General features: G+C 39.0%; 2 protein-coding genes across 3 annotated transcripts in view; one reads left to right on the top strand and one right to left on the bottom strand.

The window, feature by feature from the left end:
- Window positions 1-10,326, top strand: part of cers5 (ceramide synthase 5) — a 28,386-nt gene extending 18,060 nt beyond the window's left edge. For both annotated transcript variants that reach the window (XM_059329860.1, XM_059329859.1), the window contains 4 exons: window positions 2,441-2,569; window positions 3,155-3,261; window positions 5,099-5,255; window positions 9,047-10,326. In XM_059329860.1, coding sequence (XP_059185843.1) covers window positions 2,441-2,569; window positions 3,155-3,261; window positions 5,099-5,255; window positions 9,047-9,211 — 558 coding nt within the window. In that variant the 3' untranslated portion in view covers window positions 9,212-10,326. The remainder of the gene's footprint in view (window positions 1-2,440; window positions 2,570-3,154; window positions 3,262-5,098; window positions 5,256-9,046) is intronic.
- Window positions 10,327-10,379: 53 nt separating this feature from the next.
- LOC131968823 (cytochrome c oxidase assembly protein COX14 homolog) lies at window positions 10,380-12,560 on the bottom strand. Its single transcript, XM_059329861.1, has 2 exons — window positions 12,425-12,560; window positions 10,380-10,827 (listed from the first exon to the last, which is right to left on the bottom strand). The coding sequence occupies exon 2, from the start codon at window positions 10,815-10,817 to the stop codon at window positions 10,641-10,643; it is 177 nt and encodes a 58-aa protein (XP_059185844.1). The 5' UTR covers window positions 10,818-10,827; window positions 12,425-12,560; the 3' UTR covers window positions 10,380-10,640.
- Between the last annotated feature and the right edge of the window lie 11,300 nt (window positions 12,561-23,860).

Genomic DNA, 23,860 nt, shown 5'->3' with positions numbered 1-23,860 from the left:
TAAACAAACTTTCACTTGAACCTTGGAGGATAAAGAAGGCTTCTTCCTAAAACGGCAGAATCTTAACCCTTTAAATGCCAGTTTGTTTGCATAATACCACTGTTATATTCTGTATTATAAATAGCCTGGGGATTTTTTTTTTCACTTCTTTTCACTTGATCCTTGGAGGATGAAAAAAGCTCCTTTCTAAAACTGCTATAAAGACAGTACATATAAATATTATTTTCCACTTTCACTGAGTTATATACTTTAATGATCCTATGTCATTAATGAGCAGCAATATTGATATTGATGCATGGCAATAAAACAGTGCAGTGCTTAATGTCACACAATACCACCCTTGCCAAATTTACACAGCCAAAAAAAATGAATAGTCTTTGCATGTGTTTGTCTTCGGTTGTTCTGCACTTTTAATCTCTCACTTACCTTCTCTCTCTGAGTCTGGCTGCATGACTCCAACACAGTCAGATTTTAGTTTACTTTAGTTTTACTAATTTATTTTCTCTAAAAACTGAACGCTGAAATAAGGACAACAGTACAGTTAATATAAGCACTTTTGTTCACGCTTCTACACAATGTGATAGACCCTCTCACACTCGTACATTGGGCTTTTGTTTCAGCTTTGTAAAAGTGCAGCTGTGAAGGCCATGAATGAGGGTGTAGAGGTTGCCAAGGAGTCACAGTACTAAAACATTTGGAGAGGAGAAAACTCTAAAAACAAAGAGCATCCACACACATCCAATTAAAGGCTTAAAAGTGTGCATGTCTTGTATATTTTACCGTATTCTCTGTTTCATGGCTTTTTTTAATGCACAGACTGCCATTTCTCTCCATCTTGTGACATGCATAAATAGTTGCAGCATTGTAGCATTAGTAAGAGTGGTACGTGCGACAGAGAGAGGGCACGAGGCAACATTTCTTTCCTGCATTCTTCTGCTGCAGTGATGCAAACAGCAAACGTGTTTTTGATTTAAGGAGTTATTCACTTTTGCTTCGTCATCTTCAGCTCGTGCAGAATGCTGAAAAACACAACTGATCATATCGCACATTGCTTCTGTGCGTCAGCATCCATTTGATTATTATTTTTTTTAACTTACATTTCTAAACCAATTAGTTGTGCGGTGTCAAAGCATTTTATGTCAATCTTGGATTCTGTAACAAACCTCTACGAGCAGGTTAAGATAAAGATGATTGTGTGTTTGTCGTCATGGCTCCCAACATACAAAACTCACTCTGGGTGTTTCCACCAATAAAACCTTTTTTTTAATCTATATATAAATGTGCATCCCCAACAAAGCTGCTTCCTTTGATCTGTATCTATTTGCATCTGTTTTCCTCATTGTTGCAACTAGAGCCATTTAATCCTATCACATGATCTAACCTTAAATTACTTCCTTTTTATTCTGTTTTAGTGATCTGCTTTTTGTTTAATATATTATTCCTCTTGATTAATAAGGCACTATGACACAAGGGCGAGTGTTATCATGATTATTTCAATTCAGTGTCAACTATTTTTCCTTAATGGATAGTGACAGTGCAGACAGGAAACGTAAGTAGAAAAAATCCCTACATGTTGTAAGTCTCGGTAATTTCCTTTGTGACACAACAGTCACAAAGTCTAATACAAAAAATACATGTTTACAAGCATCGGTTGGCATTTTGGCTGGGTTTTTTTTTTTAGATGGATAGATGGATGGATGGATGGATGGATGGATAGATGGATAGATAGATAGATAGATAGATAGATAGATAGATAGATAGATAGATAGATAGATAGATAGATAGATAGATAGATAGATAGATAGATCATTCATCCCGCAGGAAATGCTGGTATTAATCATATAGTTGCATGAGAGAGTGAATATCTGGGTTGGCAAAATGACTGCATAATTCACGTTAACTGATATCAGCTGGAATGCAAAATCTTGTACTGGAAAAAAATGAGCATCAGACTTCTTGGAGTGTCTTTTAATACAGCTGAAGGCTGAACAAGACAGTTTATTGCAACCAAAATGCAACAATTAACTAAAAAGACAGAAATTCACCCCCAAAAACAAGTTCACGACTATTTAAAGGAACACATGGCCACAAACACACACTTCTTCGCCTCTCAGATCGCCCAAAGCATACTGCCAACTTTACTCGAAGCGAGACCATAACTTAGAAAATAAACGTCATACTGCATTGAAGAAGACTTGAAACTAGCAAGTGAGACCATAAAATCATTAGGAAAATGTGTAATGAGGTAATAAATTAAGTAAGAAGTAGGGTCATTTTCTCATAGACTTCTATACAATCTGACTTGTGGAGTTGCCCCTAATGGCCATTAGAAAGAACGAGAGTTAATTAACTTTTCAGACCCTGAAGTTCTGTAGTACTGAACTTCTTTTGTATAATCTATGCTGACAAGTAAACCATCCATCTTCCTTTGTGGTTTCAGGACTTTCTCATCATGTTCATCCATCACCTGGCGACAGTCGGCCTGATCAGCTTTTCTTACGTCAACAACATGACACGAGTAGGAACCCTCGTGATGTGTGTACACGATGCCTCTGACTTCCTGCTCGAGGTCAGTCAGACACAGTGGTGACACACAGAGATCTGATGATTAAATTGTGTTAGAATTACATCAAATACACTGTACTTCTTTTACTTCTCATTTTTTTGTTTACACTCTAGCACCCAGTTGAGATTTTGTACTTTATTTACAGCTGTTCTGACAGCAGAGAAAGAGAAGGTATTTTTAATGAAATGGCCACTTGGTGTATGATTTTATCTGAAATCAGAAGAGTGTTTTGCCAGTTTTTACATTACATTACATCATTCTGAACAGAAGTTATTGCTAATATACAGATGCATTTCTATTAAACAAATAAAGGTGAGATATATGAGTACATAACTGCAGTTGAAATAGTAATAGTACAGCTTTTACATTTGCATACAGTTGTTTCCTCTTCATTCTGCTTCACATGATATCCAAAACAATGGCACTGAGTTGTCGTTGTTTAGTGTTTGCAGTCACTTCCTCTTGGCTGAGATCCAAAAAGTCAGTAGTATGAGCACAGGAATTAAACAGGGATGGTGCATGGTGAAAAGAAGCTCTATGTTAAACATATGATTAACTGTTACTTCTGTTACTTTGTTTTTCTTACAGGCAGCTAAGCTGGCCAACTATGCCAAGTACCAGCGCTTGTGTGACTTCCTCTTCATTGTGTTTAGTGTGGCATTCTTCATCACACGACTAGTTATATTTCCAATATGGTAAGTTCCCAGTGACATATTATAATTACTCTGTCGTAACATTGATGAATTTATTAAAGTTGGGGTTGGCAGTTTTCTAAAAAAGACAGAAAATGGCACTTGGAAATAAACGAAAGCTCATTGCAATACCTTTATTTTTGCAGGAAATAATATTCTGGCTTTGGTTTTGAAGATGAGTTCAGGTTGTCAAGTGCATGCATAACACTTTCTTTGAGCTTTGCATTGGAAGAATTTGCTTGCACAGAAAACAATATAACCCAGTGTTTTGGTTTCTTAAATTACTATAATTTCAGTTCATATCCTGCAGCTATTATTAGTAACACTGGTCAGCAGCACACAACCTGTGCTCTGAAAACATGAAAACCATTACGCTCTGATTTAGAGATAACTATAAAGTGATGTAACTGTGACCAGTTAGTAAATCAGATGAGGATGAGTTTCCAGGATGCTGAACAGCTTCATCCTGATTTTTCTTCTTGCTCAGAGCTCTGCAGAGATGTGTGCTATGTTTAGGCTTAAAGGGATAGTTTGGATTCTTTAAAGTGGGGTTGTATTAGGGCTGGGCCAAATGGACCAAAATCATATCCCGATATATTTTGGGCTGAATATCGATATACGATATATATCCTGATATTTTTATGGCAAAGTGAGAGCAAATGTTCAGTCAAAGCCAAACATGACATGTCACAAGTAGTTTTATTGAAACCGTTTATTTAAGTGAATAAATAAATACTGTATAACAACAGGAGTTCCAAAGCTCCATAAAGTGCACATTTACATAAAAAAAATAGCCTATGAAATAAATTAGGCCAATCTTTTTCTGAAATAAATATATTCATATGTGAGAAGAATAACAAACATTACAAAAGAACCAAATATGCGATATGGTCTAATTCCATATCACATTTAAAAATATATCAATATATCTTTTATATCAATATATCACCCAGCCCTAGGTTGTACGAGGTTCTTATACATAGTCATTGTATTGTATTGTATATATATAAATATACTGGCATGGAAGCTAAACAATGTTCTAAGCCACCTAAAAAAATCAATGCCAGCTAAGTGTAAGCTATATTTAGAATATATTCAATGCTCCACCTTGCGGTCGGACACTTCCTTCTAACAGAGATCTGAAGCAGTTATTTTAATTTATTTCTTCTTCAAAACCAACAAAATAAAGGTAATTTTACCTTGCAGAATACAGGAGCTGCTGATCTACGGCTATATTGATGTTTTTCAGATGGTTAAAATTCGTATTGCTGCTGCCCCTATCCACAGCAGCACATAACTTAGCTTCCGTGTCAGTACTCCTGCCTCTAGGGGCGTGCCAACCACCATCTATACACTGTCTATGGATAATTACCTCATACAACCCCACTTTAAAAAATCTGAAGTGTCCCTTTAAGGGAGCTGTCCAGATAGCGAGTGTTCCTCGACAGAGGCCTGGATGTTGAAGCTCCAGAGAGACAGACAATAGGGAACCAATCATTGATGAAAGTAACCCGAGCAGCTATATTCAGTGTCTTGGTGTGGATGAGTGATAAAGCTTGTGTTGCTGCTGCAGCTACCTGGACTGAAATCCATCCCTCTGCTGGGGGAGGTGGGTCTGTTGACAACCTTCTGTCACTCACCTGGATTTAAAGGAAGACGTGACCTCATCAGCCACTCACCTAACATATGAGCTGAGATATGTTACCCGCCTGCTTGGTTGCCATTGGCATCCAAATGACATGTGTTGTTATAATGGGCCTCATTAGGAGAGTGCAGGTTAACAATATGATTAAAGTGCATCTTGACTTCCTTCACAGCTTTTTGTCCCCGTGTGTTCCAGGGTCCTGAACTCCACTATGTTTGAGAGCTGGTCCATAGTCGGGCCGTACCCGTCCTGGTGGCTCTTCAACTTCTTGCTGCTGGTTCTACAAGTGCTGCATATCATCTGGTTCTACCTCATAGCCCGTATAGCTGTCAAAGCCATGCTGCGGGGCAAGGTGGGTCACTGCACAGACACACTGAGAGGTAGCTGTAACATGGGGCTGAAACTATTAACCTAAACTTACTTTGAGAACTATTTATACTATTTTAAAGAGAGAAAATGGTCAATAAGTCACGAGTTCCAGCCTCTCAGATGTGAAAATTAGCTGTTTTTCTCTGCCTTATCTGATAGTAAATTAAGTATATTTGGGTTTTAGACTTCTGTAAAAACTGGAGAGGAGAGGGGAGATTTTGTTGACCGGTTTATTATTTTCTTTAACTATATGAGGAAACTAGTATAGCACATAGAGAGCGTAGACCTCCAGCAGTGACTTGAGGGGGTGTTCATGTAAATTTTCCCATTCACTAAAACATTTTTCAGATGATTCCGGCATCTCAGGAATGCAGAATAAATGCCCTACTTTGCAATGTTAATGAAAAATGTGTATATCTGCCCTGTGATTCAGATCTGCATCAAAAATGCCTTTCACCAAATTTCATGAAAATAAGGCCAGTAGTGTTGCTGTAATTACAAACACAACCTCTTTAGTTCAAACTAAAGATAAGCTGCAGATCCGTCAATCCTGAATAATCCTCATTAGTTGCAGCCTTTCTGTAATGACCTGCTGAGGGGTTTGACATCTGACACATCCAGACTCTTTCTGCACCAGACAATTGTTTTAAAGTTTGTTTTCCAGTTACTAAGACCTGCAAAAAGCATCTTATGACTCATTTCGTTTTCTGAGAGAAGGTTTCACTTCAGCGTATTTTCATTTTTCAGGTTTAGTGCAGGTCAAACTCTGTCCAAAATGACAGAGATGAACCTTTTTAACTTTCAACTGTATGAGTTTAAGTCTCTTGCTCCTGTAAGGTTAGAGGTCTGAAATGTTATACAGGTGTGGCTGACGAGATGTATAAGGTATGTGGTGATTTGCATATTTCTGGCCTCATCATTTTTATTCAAATACAAGGTTTGTAGTCAGTTGTGTCTGCTAGTGTTTCATATCGGACATGCTAAGCTAGCTAATAACGAGATAGGTCCTGGTGATCCCTTACTCAACAGAAGACTTCATTTTAAATAGCCATGATCAAAACATACAGTGAAAGAAAATATAAACAGCTGGTTAAATATAAAAATGATAATATACATTGAATTCTATGCACGTTATTTTTCAAAGATCTGGAACTTTTTGGTTTAGGTAACTTAAAAAGTGCTAGAATTTTACTCTGCCCTGAAATATGACTTATTTTAAGGGACAACCATATCTGAACTAAAGTAGTTTAGGTTGTGTTTAGGCTACATGCTAAACAACCACATTTTCAGAAGCCTCATACCTTACATTTATGATTCAGAACTTGTCATGCTGTTGTGTCAGCAAAGATCAACAAACGTCCCGCAACCTAATGACCCTAAAACAAACACTTTTGGAGGCTATAAAGAACACCAAATAAATATAACTCCCAACCAGACATTGGTCTGTGACCACAATGTTTACTGAGACACAACAAACATTTTTTTCCCCAGCTGTCTCCCTGACTCTGTCTCATTCTCTCTGCAGACGCCGTCTCTTTCCTCTCCCTCTGGAATGAGAGATCCTGTCTTTCTATCTGTCTTTGTTCAGTGAGACATTCTCCACTACTCTGTCGCTTCTTCTCCGTTTGCTTTGTCCACCTGAGACCTTTTACCTTCTCTCTTTCTGCCTGTAAGTTTCTGTTGACTCCATCTGTCCTGTCCCGTTCTGAACAGATTCACTTTAATTTCAGAGGGTTTTTTAATTGGAGATATAAATGATGAGAAATGTGGTTCTAGTGTCATGAATGTCAGGTATGTCCAACTGTTTCTCATTAGGCAGGAGGGTGATGGGTTGTCCGGCACCACCACCCTGTGGTTATCATGCACAGGAAATATGTGGGTTTTGACACCTGTCATTAGACTAAACCAGTGGGTCTCAAACTGTACTGTTCTCAGTTTGAAATGTAGTGGAGCAGAAGTTAAAAGTAGCATAACATTCAGATTAAAACATTGTACTTTTTAGTCCAAGTTTATAAGGTTTGCAGATGATTTTAAGATCTTATAAAATATGACCTTACTGTACGGTTACTGTACAGTAAATTAAATCACCCAATAATATATAAAGTTATAAATGTTAGCTCTGTTGCAGTGAGTTAAAATACTAAAATACATTTAGCATGTTGCTGCATTAATAATCTATTAGTATATTATAATATAATGGAACAGCTTTAGAGTAATTCTCATGATAATTCATGAGAGATTGTGGTCATTTTTAATTCGCTTTTGGTTCAGCTATAGATATTTTATCAAATACCCAAAATAAATTATTACTGGTGGTGTTTTCTCCTTTAATACATCTTATTAATTATTATTAATTAATACATGATTCTCATTTTTATAGTAAAACTGCAACTAATAATGATTAGATGAACCTCACAAATTCCCCTTGAGGGAAGTTTGAGTATTTTCTCAACCTGTACTTTCTTCATGTATTGTCCCTAAGTGTCACACCAACAGTGTTTTAAATTAGTCCAGTATTAAGCGAGCGAAATAAGCTGCAATGTTCACCTTTGCAGTGTTATTGTACGTCCACTAAAAGTGCTTGTTTTTGCCACTGACTGATTATTATTATAAACATCTGACAACATAAAAAAAAGGACCCTACAGAGGAATAAAAAGTCTTTCTTTACCTTTCACTTGATCCGGTTTGTTTGTTATTGTGTCTAAGAAAGTTCAGTCAAGTTAAAATCAAAAAGTTAATTCATAAATTGTGTGAAATCATCTAAATATTCAGCCACGGCATTGAGAACAATCCTTTAGAAAACACCTAAAGAAAACACATTCTGTACGCCAACACAACCCCGTGTTTCCTTGAGTGAGATCAGATCAGATTAGGCAAAAAGTGAAGAAAAAAACATAATAACTCTGTCTCACAATGTTGTCAGGTATGTATAATAACAATATGGGCCTGTTCGTGGCAAAAACGAGCTCTTTTAGTGGGTGTAATGATGCGTAATAGCCCATTTCACAGCAGCCAGCTGCAGCGCTCTCACTCAGTACTGCACCAATTTCAAAAATTGTTGTTCCCATTACTTACTTACACAGAAAGACATGGCAACATAGAAACCAGGTTGAAAAAATATATAGTTTCCCTTTCAAATGTCTCACATTATTCAGTGTTTATGATAATTAAGTTACTTTAAGCCTTTAGTTTCCTCAATGAGAGGAGAAAGATTTTTTTGTTTGAATTACAAGAATGAACACTTTTTTTGTTTTGTTTTACAGAACCCACAGAGTTTTGTTTTGTTTTTTTCATAAAGTTTGTAAATGTATTATTTTAGCATCACTACAAGGTCAATCAGTTTGGTTGAACATGATTCTAGACAGAAAAAAAATCATTGTTGTGAAGTAATTAAATTATTTCAGCATATATCATTAAAAGTAACACTGATAATTAATGATCAGATGTTTTTTTGTAACAATTTTAATTACATTGTCTCGGCTTCAATCCCCTGCATCTTCAGAACATTATTTGAACCTTATTAGACTTTTTTTGTTGTATCAAATTACTATCTAACAGTTGACGAACTGAAAAGGCTTACTATATAAAGACACAGCAGGATGTAGTGATTTTTTTTTTTTTTTTTTTTTAAATCAGCGTAGTGATCTAAAATGTACCAAAAAGTCAAGCCAAATATCAAAGGGTTAAATCACATACATTAGTGTTCTAATCTCCTGTAGTTTGTGCTTATTTCTGTTAGAAGAAATATCAAGTTTCCTCCATCTGTCTTCTAGGTGTGCAACGACGTCCGCAGTGACATAGAGAGCAGCTCGGAGGAAGAGCCCGACACGCCCACAGACGGCCTCAAGGCTTCTCCTCACGCTCCAAAGGGAGAGAACGGCACCAACGGCCACTGTGCTGCTGCCAAAGCCCGGGTGCAGAACCACAGCAGCTGGTGACATGAAGCCGGGAGCCCCCTGCAGTTCGTCCCACACAACGTCTCCAAAAGCTTCGTCTCCTGACATTCCCCTGACGTGCAGGGCTCACACACACACACACACACTATCACACATTACAATGACTGCACTGATTCATGAACTGACGATTGATTTGCAGACTTTTTCTGCTTTGGAAAGGAGCCCTGTGGTGACATCATCTCGAGATGTGACATGTGAAAGCTTAATCGACATGGAAATCAGTTGAAGCAAGTGATTTGCATCGCCTTGTCTTTTTTCAAATGATGGGATTTCTTTTGTGCTGAGTTTGGCTGCAGATGTTGAATTGTTTTCAATGTTCTCTCCCAGTTTTATTGGTCAGACGAACTTGATTATTTTTGTCTGAAGGGTTCATTCAGTCTGGATCACAAACGGCAGAAAACACAACTCGTGAAGTGTGTTGCATTTCTAGTCTGTGATGTTTCAGCAGGTTAGGACTGCAAATAACTACTGATTTTATTGAATAATCTGCAGATTATTTACTCACATAATCAATTGTTTAGTCTGTAAAACGTCAGAAAGTAGTGACAAACCCAGTTTCTTTAAGTTGAAGGTAATGCCTGTACATTTCTGTCAGTCAGAAAGCTAAAAACATTGTTTTTAATGTGATGGAAATTTTACTATTTTAGAGGCTTTTTTGGCATTTTTGACATTATTTGCATGAATTATTACTTACGGAGTACTACAGTTATCAAAATAGTTGGCAATTTTCTGATTAGGCGAATAGACTAAATGTTGCAGCTCTACAGCTGAGATTATAATAACTGTATTTTTATAGCTGTGCTTTCATCAGCTCGTGTGTGTGTGTGTGACTGAAGTACAAACACAGTTTCTGCCTTCTGTGATTCATCATGAATTTGTCCTTTTTAACAAAGTTGTTTGGAAACTTTGTGATCTGTTGTTTTATTTCTGTTTTACTGTTTTTTTACAACTTCTTCTGAGACCAAATGTTTATGAAATTGTTTGACACTGCCTATAGAGGAATCCAGGTATGAGGACTATACTGAATGACTGGTATCACGTTCTCACTTGAGTGCCTTGTAAAAAAATATATATATTTCCAAATATATTCTGTTGTTGAAGGATGTCTTTTGTTGTTGCAGTCCTGTTTATACACACTGCTCAGTCACTGTGTGGTTAAAGCCATTTAATATAATATAATACAAACAATTACAGCCATTTTCAGTCCTGAAACACTCACAACATGGATTTTACACCGGCCATTGATGCAAAGTTTAATTAATTTGCTTGAACATCTTCCTTTTGAGGGCACAACACCGTCACACAGAGCAATTAACCGCCCAGAGAAGAATAAACATCTTCATGATTTAGCGACGGATTAAAAAAAGGAGGAATGAGAAATGTCCACGTGTGCAAAAACAAGAGCAGTCCGTCAGTCTTTGATGACATCAGGGTCCTGGTTTTCTGCTGCCAGTTTCAGCTGGTCTTGCTTCTGCATGTAGCGGTAGCCTCGCATCACACACAGGTAGCCTCCGTAGACCGACAGCAGCATCATCGAGGTGGAAAACGTCCGGTAGCAGATGTCAGCCAGCCGCTTTCCAGTCACCATGATGAGGATCCTGAAGAAAGCAGGAACAGAAAGTCAGAACATACTCTTAATAGTGACAGCCCTCTGTAGTAGCTGTGGTGCCAATATTATCACTATTCTGCTATGTTTTTACTCTTACATCTCTACACTTTATTCCTTTGTGTATTGGTGGTTTGTATGTGTAGTCTAAACACTTAGATTTCCCTCAGGATCAAGCCATCTATCTATCTGAAAACGACCATTCTAGGTAAATCTAGGTGATTTAATATTCACTTTGTGTGTGAATTTTGGATGCTGCACTCTGACTTTCACTTATAGCATTATAGTAATCTAAATACCTCTTCCACCACTACATAGGATAAGACAGAGGGGGGGAATACAGTTGTTACAGCAGCTTAAGATACAGATGGGGGAGTAACAAAGAATTTTCATGCACATTTGCACATAAATAAAAATAAGATATATACGTACATAAATGTTCATACATCACATGTTTATATATTTAAATGGCTGCTATTGAACCTTTTTAATATTGAAGTATTTTATATTGCACATAAGTGGAAATAGATTTTTGTATTTTGTAATATGAACAATAAATAAAAAAAAATTATATATATGCATAGGATATACACAGTATAGTATAACAGGGTTTAAAAACAAATAATATGGGAAGACTTAGACAGAAGACTTATATAAATGCTAAGCTGTACATCAAATATATAAAATTAGAAAGTGCAATTTAGTATGATGATAAGGATATAAAATAAAATTAATGTTGATAAGCATAATAATAATATACATGCATATAAGTAAAGCAAAAGTACACATTCTTGAGATTTTAACATCAAAACTCATGATGACAACGCAATGACAACACTCAGGAAAAAAGAAAACAGACCAGATTTTAAGTCTGGGTCTGTAAAAACACATTACTGACAGTTTAGCCTTATAACTATGGTCTACGCTAGTAACTGCTGTAAATGGTAGAGATGTGCACATTGTTTAAGTTTGTTGCGTTACTCTGGTGATTCTTTTGATGATTATGATATTATTTGGCTCTTCTCCACTGCTAACACACAAATAAATATATATATATATATAAATAATATATTATTATTATTATATTATTCAGAACAACAATTTACAATATATGCAGTATTTGCCAGGGGGTTACAGAAAGAAAAACACACAAAATCAGACAAACATTAAAAAAAATAATTAAAAAACATGATGTATTTGTCCAATACAAAGTCAGTTTTCAGAGACTTTAATAGAAGTGCAGTATTGTTCCTGTATTTTTCCTTAAAGTGGATTGCTTGTCCAGTTTTAATGTTGACAAAATTTTACACATCCTTACAGAATATTCGAGCATATAACACACAAACATGTCGGCAACAGTCACTGCAGATGTGACACACATTAAACACGAAGTCTGTATCCAAGAGTCCGGCTGGTTTAAAGTCATAACAGTAACTTCAATGTGTTATCTCTGCAGGATAAAATACCTCCACCTGACACTACAAGCGAGTCCGCAGTTTATAGCACATTATTTGATCAACTCTACCAAAACCACGTGTTTGTCACGTCTGCCCTCAGAGGAAATACTTCAGCAATAATCTTTGTCTTACCTTTTTATTTTACAGATCACCAACAGACTCAGGTTATCGTGGTTGCCCTCCTCAATGTGAGATTAGCATGCAAGCTAACTAACCTTCGCTTTCATAAAGTACGGAAAGTCAGAGGGGACTTTTCTCTTTTCCGGAGAAAACTGCACAGCGCCATCTACTGACCCGGAGCAGACGTATTAAATAATAATAATATTGTAAGAATGAAAATAACATAACAAACATGGCTGTCTGAGAAAACCCTTCCCCAAATGGTGGCTCAGAACCCTGAACAAAATAGAGCCCCCCAAACGAGAAAACAAGAACAAAGAACATCCTTATAAAGGTGTTAAAAGTCTTAGGGCAGGTGAGGCAGTCACAATATCCTCGAGGTAGTTAAGTGTCCCTGAGAAATAACATGGACATATTACCTATATGTCCATAACAGAATTAAGTAAGCAAGTAAAAAACAATAATAATAATAATAATAATAATAATAATAATAATAATAATAATAATGATAATAATAAAAATAAAAATAATAATAATAGTGATAAAATAAAAAAAACGCACTGGCTGCCGCAGCAGGTGTCGTCAAGGACCAAAAATAGGAATATAATTTGTAAATCAGTTACATTATGAAAAGTAATCGTCCGGTACCAATCTCCGGCGGTGCCGGTGTCATGTTCCCCAGCAAATGTAGCCAAAGTAATCCTGGTTTAGTCCGTCATAAATCAAATTTATCAGCTGAGGAAGCGGGAGGTCAGCAAAAGGATCCTCTCAGTCTGAATGCATCACGTGACCCCCGACTCTTAATTTCTAAAGTTTAAGATGATGCTTCATATCCCTCAGCCATTGAGTGCAACTCTGTGGATGAGGTGTTTTCCAGTGATGAAGAATCAATCTCCGGGTTAACGGTGACAAATTTTACTATTTTGAGTTTAGTTCCAGAGAGGTTGTTGTTGTTGTTTTCTCCTACTATGTAAAAAATTTTTTTATCAATTGATAGCCATAAAGAGATCAAAATTAATTTCCATTTTGAAAATATCTGGCAGTGTTTTAAAGATGAGCTCCAGACAGTGGACAGACTTTGATGATGTCTATGAACTATTACTACTTTAATTTTTATATTGGCCACTTAAATGTATATAACTTTGTAAGACACAGGTGTGTGTATGCCACATGGGAATTTAAAAGACCTCAATCACATTTACGAGATGCAACTATCTAGATTTCATGTGGATTTTGACCAGTTTCCCCAAAAGATGACCTGGAAAAGAAAGAACATCAGGGCAGCTGTGACTATGACAAACAGTTGGAAAGTGGATGATTAATCAATAAATTTAGCATTAAACATCAATGTGACCTTACTGCTCTTTGTTATATAGAAAAATATAGTGATAATTATAGCAGTTATGTATTGAGCACATTTTAAGAAAGAGAAAAAATATGCATTAAAAACTGTATAGCTATAAAATACAATGTTGGACATCATCATGTATGATGAACTCCCACTTCAAAGTGTATTGGTTCATTAAGCCTCTCTGCTTCCATCTGAATCACAAACACAAACAAATCATTTAAAATGTAATGGGGGGAAAAGCCACACATCGCTGAATTAAAACGGGTTTAATTTAGGTTTTAATAACAGTACAGCAGATCTTATTGGTATGCAGCGCCCCCAGTGGAATCTTAGCCGGATACAGTGGGATGTACACAAACTTGAATGAACCATAGTCTTAAAGTGGATATCTTAAAATCTTTCATTCAGTTCCTATTCTACAACCTGTGGTCAAAGGCCCCGAAGCAAACACAAACAGCATAAATATATCTGCAATATTTCTTTTTTCTTTTTTTTAAAAGTGAGTTTCTGTGGCACTTTTTATTTGTTCTCCTTTTTTCCTTTGCTTTTATTAAAACCTTTCTTTTAATCTTCCTATATGTTACTGTTACCTAAGTTGTTACTTAGCAACAGTTAACTGCATATTTTTTATATCCAAGTCTATTAAATGTATTTTATTCTATTGCTATTATTATTACTTTTTCTTTTATCTCTTTTCCCTTTGCTTTTATTTAAACAGACAGTTTTAATTGGAGTTCAGTGTGACAGTGTGTCAGTAGATGAAAGCACCTTGGCACAGCTAAATATCCATAAAACCAACAACAACCTGTGGCTTAATTTATTGAATAGTGTTGCGTTCATTAGTTCAATAGTTAAATATGGACACAGCCAGGCTCACTGGTTCTCTGTACGGGTCTTTGTGCTAAACTAACGTAACAAGCTACTTCAGCTTGATATTGAACGTATAAATATTTGATTGGAATTAAAACTTTGCAGACAGTCACAATTTTTGTCCAGTGCTACCCCCGCGACCCGGCCCTGGATAAGCGGAGGAAAATGGATGGATGGATGGTTCACTTCAGCATAATACCTTTTGTCTGAACCTTCAGATGGTTGGTCAACCATTTACTAAATCATCAGGTTTCAAGATGAGATTCTGAAGTGAAGAAAGATTTTATTTATTTACATATTACAAGCACAAACTAATAGTCTAGACGGATTTCAGAAAAAAAGTCTTTCTATAAGAAGTGAGGAGCATTTCTGGGTACAAGTCGGGAAGTAGTCGGGAGTAAAAAAAAAAAATGGTTCCAAAGCGAAATTTTGAGTTTTTGACCTTCTAATTTGCATATCAAAATGGCCACCAAACTGCCCATCTTGCACAGTCATTGGACCATTTTCCCCTAGTTTTTTGTAAGTAGGCAATCAAGATGACATGCAAAATACCAACTTTTAAGGTGAAGGTCATTTTTTAAGGCTGACATAAATATTCAATCAATATCACTTTTAAATGTTCCCAGTGTATATATGATATGTGATGTATTCCATATTCCATAATATTCCCTTGAACAGTTCCACAGATCACATCTGACAGGACATTTTCGGCATTTGCACTGGCGTGTTGTGCATTGTTTTTTACAGGCACACAGGATCATTTCCAGGCAACTTTCAGGTATTGGATTCTGTGACATAAGAATGGGCTGTAGTCCTGAATCGCCATGTTTCCATCCCATTTCCAAGGGTGAAGGAAGCTCAGGTTTGGCATAGTGAGCATTTCTCCAAACCATTGCCTGGTAGTGTACTCTCAGCAGATGGAAGTGGAGCGCATCGTTTGTCGGCGGCATTGCTTCTGGTTTACCTGCCCTGGAGAGAAGTATATGCCTTGCTGCATCAACAGAGTCTGTTTAATGCACATCATATATTCTGTAGACAAAAGCCTCTGAGGATCTTTGATTCTCCTCCGTGAGATTACCAATTCCGAGGTTACTGAGCAATTGATGGTGCATTTTCCAGACTTTCCACGATGTACTTTTGGTGTGACTTGCAATGTATGATGTGGTATCACATCGTTTTTCGGAAGAGGCACATCACGACCCTCAACAAGTCGTCTGATTGGTTGAGCTGCTTTTGTGCGTCGTGTCCTGGTAGCACCCTTGATGGTTGAAAAGTTCCCATTTCCCACATGTAGCATGTAAACAACTCTGGCTGTTGTCTGATACCACAAGGAAGCCCCAATATATACCCATTGATGCTGTTTTTAACAAACTGTCAAAGGATTCAGCACCAAGCCTTGTAGCATTTCATGCTATAACTTGTTGTGATACGACATCATATTTATTTATTTAGCGAATGCAAAGAACTTAAGCCAAGCAGTTGCCTCCTGGTCTGCTGTATGGAGGGTAACTAATCCTCCTTTCAGTCTTTGGAGAGGACAAACTTCTATGATGTGTTCCATGGTTTGCTCCTCTCCACAAGCACACAGTGGGGTAGGGCGACTGCCCCATTGTGAAGGCTGGCCAAGCAGGGGCCATGTCCAGTCCTGAAGCCACTGACCACTGTCTCCTTGGGAGGTTGGTGCCAGGGACCTGTTGGTTGGGGTCTGGCACCAGATGTTTGCTTGGGACCTCCTTGGACTCCCATTCCATTTTCCAGGCCAATTGGATGGTGAAATCAACTGGTGGGATGTTCTTCCAAATTGGTCGTCTAGATGGAAGTCGAGCAGTGGGTGGGTTGTAGATGTCTGCATGGATTGGTAAATGGGGAGAGACTTTGACCTTTTGAAGCATCTTGTGAGTGACTACTTCTCACTGGATATGTGTGGGGGCGGGGGTGTTTGATAGGACAGGAAGCCAGGGGAGTGGTATTGAGCGGATAGTCCCAGTTCAAATCAAAATCAAATCAACTTTATTTCTATAGCCCTTTAAGACAGTGTTAGCTGATACAAAGTGCTGTACATGGCAGGACAGACCAACAATAAAAACAAAGAACAAGCAAAAACAACTAAAACAAAGCGAGTCTCATGCTGGGTAAAACAAAAAACAGTAAATAAAAGTGGGTTTTAAAATTAATCTCAATTTTTAAAATTAATCTTAATTTTAAAAAGCCACAAAGAACAAATAAAAACAAAAAATAAAACAGAGCAAAGGCTCATGTTGAGTTAAAAGCCAGTCAATAAAAATGGGTTTTAAGATTCCTTTTAAAAGCGGACAGTGAGGAGGCCTGCCTGATGTGCAAAGGTAAATTGTTCCAAAGGTTGGGAGCAGTGACAGAGAAAGCCCGGTCCCCTCTGAGCTTACGCCTGGACCTCGGTTCCCTAAGGAGCAGCTGATCGGCCGATCGGAGGCAACGTGCAGGGGCGTAGGGGTGGAGGAGCTCAGAGAGGTAGGGCGGGGTTTTAGAGGAGCCACAGAGTCCATTATGGAAAGGCAGGAGGAGTTAAACCAGGAGCAGAACTCCTCCTTATCAGCAGTGGCTGAATCCGGGCGCACACAGACAGCAGAGAAGGCAGCAGAGAAGTTTCCAGCAGTGAGGGGGTTAAAAGCACGACAGAGCCTGACAGGTGAAGAATGTTTAGCCGGCACACAGAGAAAATCAACGCTAAATAAGACTGGTGCATGATAAGAAAACACACAATCACCAATCTCTAAGTTTGACACAGTCAGACCATGAGCAAGAACTAAGTCTAATGTATGACCATGCTTGTGCGTGGAGCCAGACACACACTGCTTCAGGTTAAAAGAGTCCACAATGTTTAAAAAGTCCTTCACCATAGGCTTATCAGGATCGCTGACAAGAAGGACACGATCATAGTTGGGCATCACTCCTGCAAGGAAGTTTGAAAACTCACTTAAGAATTCCTTATTGTATTTTGGGGGCAGGTAGATGACGGCACAGAGCACCGGGTCTGAGCGACCAACCTCGAACACGATCAGTTCAAAACTGGAGAAGGATGCAGGACGCTGTTTGCAATTAAAATTTCCTTTAAAAACAGTCGCCGTTCCTCCACCTTGGCCCAGTGCCCGCGGAGAGTTAAAATAGGAGCAATCAGACGGTAAAAGTTCTAAAAGTGGGCTGCATTTACCCGCGTTCATCCACGTCTCCATCACGCAGAGGAAGTCCAGATCACGAGAGTTGAATAAATCCCTTAGGATGAAAGTTTTGTTTGCCAGCGACCTGGCGTTAACCAGGCCAATTCTGGTCGGAGCTGGAGCTTGTGGTCCAGCAGATCGCTGAACGCGGAGCGGCGTCCTCAGGTTGTGGTGATTGATCCCACGCCGGCGGAGCCGCGGGGAGACGAGGTTGCGCAGCCGGAAGATCCCTACGTCATCCAGGCCGGTGACAGGTACCAGACAGCTGTCAATGGGATCAAGGAAGCGCTGGGGCGCCGTGAGGGGATGCAATGATCCTTGCGCAGTACGGGAGCCACACGAGGAGTGTGCCAGGCAGATTCTTAACTTTACCATTCGGCCGCTGCGTTTACCGCGGCGACGCCGGGAAGATAGTGCTGAGGCCCGGAGAAGGTAAGACGGTCCATCATGGTTAAAGGCCCTTAGATCTATGGCACTTTGTTGTAGATCCAGGAGGGACTGACGATCATATAACAGCAGAGACTCGATCTGAGAGGTGTTAAAGCTTAAAAACACTAAAATCACGGACAAAAGTGGGAGCAACAGACGGCGTGCCGCACACACTGGCGCCATCTTGCTTGTAAACTGTTTGTCAATAGAAATACTGAGCCTTTTGAGGTTGCTGAACTGGAGAAAGCCCTGCAGGGCCTGAAATGTGGAAAGGCAGCAGGATATATCAACATCTCTCCAGAGTTCATGAAACACCTTGGCCCCCGAGTCCTAACCTGGCTGACACAATTCTACACCAGGATCGTAAAGACAAACTTGATCCCAAAGAAATGGCGGACAGCAAAATTTATTGCCATACCAAAACCTGTTAAAGACCAAAAACTACCAGCCAGCTACCGCCCAATCTCCCTACTCAGCGTTCCTTTCAAAATCCTGGAACGACTAATACTACAACGTATCTCTCCAGGAGTAGAGGAAATTCTTTGTGTGGATCAAGCAGGTTTCCGCAAGGACCGCAGCACAGGAGAACAAGTACTGGACCTATCCACCTTCATCGAAAATGGGGTCGAGAGCAGACTGAAGACAGGGACTGTGTTCCTCGATCTCACAGCCGCCTGTGATACTGTCTGGCATCAAGGCCTCCTACTTAAACTCATTAAGGCGCTCCCTGCCTGGGCAATGGCAATAATACAAACTCTGCTGACAAACAGAAGGTTCAGAGTTCACCTCGGTCAGAACACGAGCGCCTGGAGAAGGCAGACAAATGGGCTGCCACAAGGCTCAGTTGTAGCTCCAACTGTGTTCAACCTCTACACAAATGAACTACCCACCACCAAATCTTGCAAATTCATCTATGCAGATGACATCTGTCTGGCATTTCAAGCACCAGATTTTGATCAACTGGAATGGGTGCTCACTGAAGACCTTGCTTTACTGGACCAGTTCTGCAAAACCTGGTGCCTAAAGCCAAGCCCAGCAAAAGCTGTATCCAGTGTATTCCATCTCCACAATGCAAAAGCTGCCAGAGAACTAAACATCTACCTGGGCGGACTCCAGCTGAAGCATGCCTCAAATCCAACCTACCTTGGAGTGACCCTTGACAGGACCCTATCCTTCAAGGAACACCTAAAAGGGATGGCAGCTAAGGTTAAGTCAAGAAACAACCTGCTCTGCAAGCTCGTTGGTGCAAAATGGGGGGCAGCAGCCTCCACACTGCGCACCTCAGCACTGGCCCTTGCATACTCTGCAGCTGAATACTGTGACCCTGTCTGGTCCAGGTCACCCCATACACACCATGTGGACACCCAGCTCAATGCGACCATGAGGACCATAACTGGGACTATCCGCTCAACACCACTCCCCTGGCTTCCTGTCCTATCAAACATCCCCGCCCCCCACACACACATATCCGGCGAGAAGCAGTCACTCACAAGATGCCTCAAAAGGTCAAAGTCCAAAAAAAGACACAAAATTAAGAAAAATTTACCAAAAAAGGTACAAATTGACCACAAAAGGATTTAAAAAAGACATAAAATGACCAAAAAAAGACACAAAATGACCAAAAAAGACACAAAATGACTAAAAAAAAAGACACAAAATGACCAAAAAGGCACAAATTGACCACAAAATGATAAAAAAAAGACACAAAATAACAAAAAAAGACACAAATTGACTACAAAATGATAAAAAAAAAGACAATAAAAAGACACAAATTGACCAAAAAAAGGAAACAAAATTACCAAAAAAAGACACAAAATTACCCAAAAAAAAGACACAAAATTACCAAAAAGACTAAAACACATGAACACTTTAACATAGTGGAGACAGAGCTGACTTCCAAAATCATTTGGCGACCCCCAGAAATCATCTCGTGACCCCAACTGGGGTCCCGACCCCAAGGTTGAGAATAGCTGATCTAGACGACCAATTTGGAAGAACATCCCACCAGTTGATTCCACCATCCAATTGGCCTGGAAAATGGAATGGGAGTCCAAGGAGGTCCCGAACAAACATCTGGTGCCAGACCCCAACCAACAGGTCCCTGGCACCAACCTCCCAAGGAGACAGTGGTCAGTCGCTTCAGGACTGGACATGGCCCCTGCTTGGCCAGCCTTCACAATGGGGCAGTCGCCCTACCCCACTGTGTGCTTGTGGAGAGGAGCAAACCATGGAACACATCATAGAAGTTTGTCCTCTCCAAAGACTGAAAGGAGGATTAGTTACCCTCCATACAGCAGCTTAAGTTCTTTGCATTCGCTAAATAAATAAATATGATGTGGTATCACAACAAGTTATGAAACAAGTTTGTTAAAAACAGCATCAATGGGTATATATTGGGGCTTCCTTGTGGTATCAGACAACAGCCAGAGTTTTTTACATGCTACATGCGGGAAATGGGAACTTTTCAACCATCAAGGGTGCTACCAGGACACGACGCACAAAAGTAGCTCAACCAATCAGACGACTTGTTGAGGGTCGTGATGTGCCTCTTCCAAAAAACGATGTGATGCCACATCATACATTGCAAGTCACACCAAAAGTACATCGTGGAAAGTCTGGAAAATGCACCATCAATTGCTCAGCAACCTCGGAATTGGTAATCTCACGGAGGAGAATCAAAGATCCTCAGAGGCTTTTGTCTACAGAATATATGATGTGCATTAAACAGACTCTGTTGATGCAGCAAGGCATATACTTCTCTCCAGGGCAGGTAAACCAGAAGCAATGCCGCCGACAAACGATGCGCTCCACTTCCATCTGCTGAGAGTACACTACCAGGCAATGGTTTGGAGAAATGCTCACTATGCCAAACCTGAGCTTCCTTCACCCTTGGAAATGGGATGGAAACATGGCGATTCAGGACTACAGCCCATTCTTATGTCACAGAATCCAATACCTGAAAGTTGCCTGGAAATGATCCTGGTGCCTGTAAAAAACAATGCACAACACGCCAGTGCAAATGCCGAAAATCGGGGCTGTTATGCACTGCAATGTGTGCATGTCAGGGTGATGACCAATGTCCTTGTTTAAATGTGGAGTTGTGGTCCTCAAGCAAGATGTGTGAACTGTTCAAGGGAATATTATGGAATACATCACATATCATATATACAATGGGAACATTTAAAAGTGATATTGATTGAATATTTATGTCAGCCTTAAAAAATGACACAAATAATGCTTAATTTCACCTTAAAAGTTGGTATTTTGCATATATACATAATACTTAAATTCCTCATCTTGATTGCCTACTTACAAAAAAACTAGGGGAAAATGGTCCAACGACTGAGCAAGATGGGCAATTTGGCGGCCATTTTGATATGCAAATTAGAAGGTCAATATGAATATGATATGAAATATGTAAAGTAGGTTGGTTCCCAACTTGTACCCATAAATTCTCCTCACTTTCACTTTTTGGACAATTCCGTCTAGACTATAATTCAATTCAATTCAATTCAACTTTATTTATAGAGCGCATTTCATGCACAAGGCAGACTCAATGTGCTTCACAATATACATAATTACAGTTGAAAAAAAAAAAAAAAAAAAAAACAGAACAACAGAAAACAAGCAAATACAAACAATTAGAAAAAAATAAAAAAAAATAAGATCAATTACAAATTAATTGACGAGTGCAGGTAGACAAGCTATGCCATATTCACCACATACACACTTACTTACTCACACATGTGCACCCACTCCCACAACCACAGGTACACAGTTCAACCGAATGCTGTTGAAAAAAGATTGGTTTTTAATCTGTTTTTAAAAATGGCTACTGATTTGGCATGTTTAACTGAGTCAGGCAGGGTGTTCCACTTTCGCGGGGCATAAACACTAAAAGCTGCTTCTCCTTCTTTGGATCTGGTGTGAGGGATGAGTAAGTTGCCACTGCCTGTTGACCGAAGTGTTCTTGCTGGGGTGTAGGTGATGAGCATATCTGTGATGTACTGAGGTGCAAGGCTGTGTAGTGCTTTATAAACCAGGAGCAGTATTTTGAAATCGATTCTTGTTCTAACGGGTAACCAGTGCAAAGATTTAAGAACGGGTGTGATGTGTTGATATTTCTTGGTGCCAGTGAGAATACGCGCAGCTGCATTTTGAATTAGTTGTAACCTATGAATACTTGATTTGGCGATTCCAGTGAATAAACCATTACAGTAATCTAGTCTACTTGTTATAAATGCGTGAATTAATTTTTCTGAGTCGGATTTTGACAGAAAGCCTCTCAATTTAGAGATATTTTTGAGATGATAGAAAGATGATCTGGTGATGTGGTTGATATGACTTCTGAAATTTAGATTGCTGTCGATAATTACACCCAGATTCCTTGCTTCAGTTTTGCTGTCAAGAGAGAGAGAGTTGAGATGTGCTGCAATTTTCTGTCTGTGAGCCTGTGCACCAAAGATAAGTATTTCTGTTTTGTCTTTGTTTAGTTGTAAGAAATTTTGTGACATCCATTGATTAATGTCTTTGATACACTGAGTGAGGGATGTTATGGGTGATAGGTCATCGGGGTGTAGTGAAATGTAAAGTTGTGAATCATCTGCATAATTATGATAACTTATTTTATGTTTGCGTATGACATGTGAGAGTGGAAGCATGTAGAGATTGAACAGTAGTGGTCCTAGAATTGACCCTTGTGGTACCCCGCATGTAATGTTCATTTTGTTCGAGTAGAATTCACCAATGGATACATAAAACTGCCTATCCTGAAGGTAGGTTCTGAACCAGTTTAGAACGGGGCCAGACAAACCAACCCACCTTTCGAGTCTTTCCAGTAAGATATTATGGTCAATGGTGTCGAATGCAGAGCTAAGGTCGAGTAGAACAAGAATGGAATTTTTTTGGAGTCTGTGTTTATATGTAGATCATTAAGGATTTTAATAAGTGCTGTTTCTGTGCTATGGTGGGGACGGAAACCAGACTGATAAGTATCTAAGAGGCTATTTGACGCTAGATAATTCTTGAGCTGAATGTAAACTGTTTTTTCAAGTATTTTGCTGAGGAATGGTAGGTTGGAGATGGGCCTGTAATTTGCAATGACACTTTGATCCAGATTGTTTTTCTTCAGAAGTGGTTTGATGACAGCTGTTTTTAGTGATGTGGGAAATATACCTGACTGAAGAGACGTGTTAATGATATGTAAAACCTCTGGTGCTAAGCAGTTAAAAACATTTTTGAAAAATGCAGTTGGGAGAGGATCCAGGCAGCAGGTGGAGGACCTGAGCTGACCAACAATATCACCAAGTTCTTTCAGATTTAAACAGTTAAAATGAGGCATGACACAGGTGGAGTTTCTGGAGAAAGGAAGGGAGAGTTCAGTTGTAGGTTTTAGGGCAGTAATGTTTTGTCTAATAGTAATGATTTTGTTATTAAAGAAAGAGGCAAATTGATCACATTTTACTGAGGACAATATTTCTGAAGGAATGGTGGAAGGTGGGTTAACAAGTCTGTCAACAGTGGAGAAAAGCACTTTACTATTATTAATATTTTCATTGATGATTTTAGAAAAGAATGATTGTCTGGCTTGTTTAATTGCTTTGT

The sequence above is a fragment of the Centropristis striata genome, chromosome 3, assembly GCF_030273125.1.
Source record: "Centropristis striata isolate RG_2023a ecotype Rhode Island chromosome 3, C.striata_1.0, whole genome shotgun sequence".
In the NCBI taxonomy this organism is placed as follows: Eukaryota; Metazoa; Chordata; class Actinopteri; order Perciformes; family Serranidae; genus Centropristis; species Centropristis striata.
The sequence above is the reverse complement of the archived record's forward strand: the minus strand, read 5'-3'. Positions and strand labels throughout refer to the sequence as shown.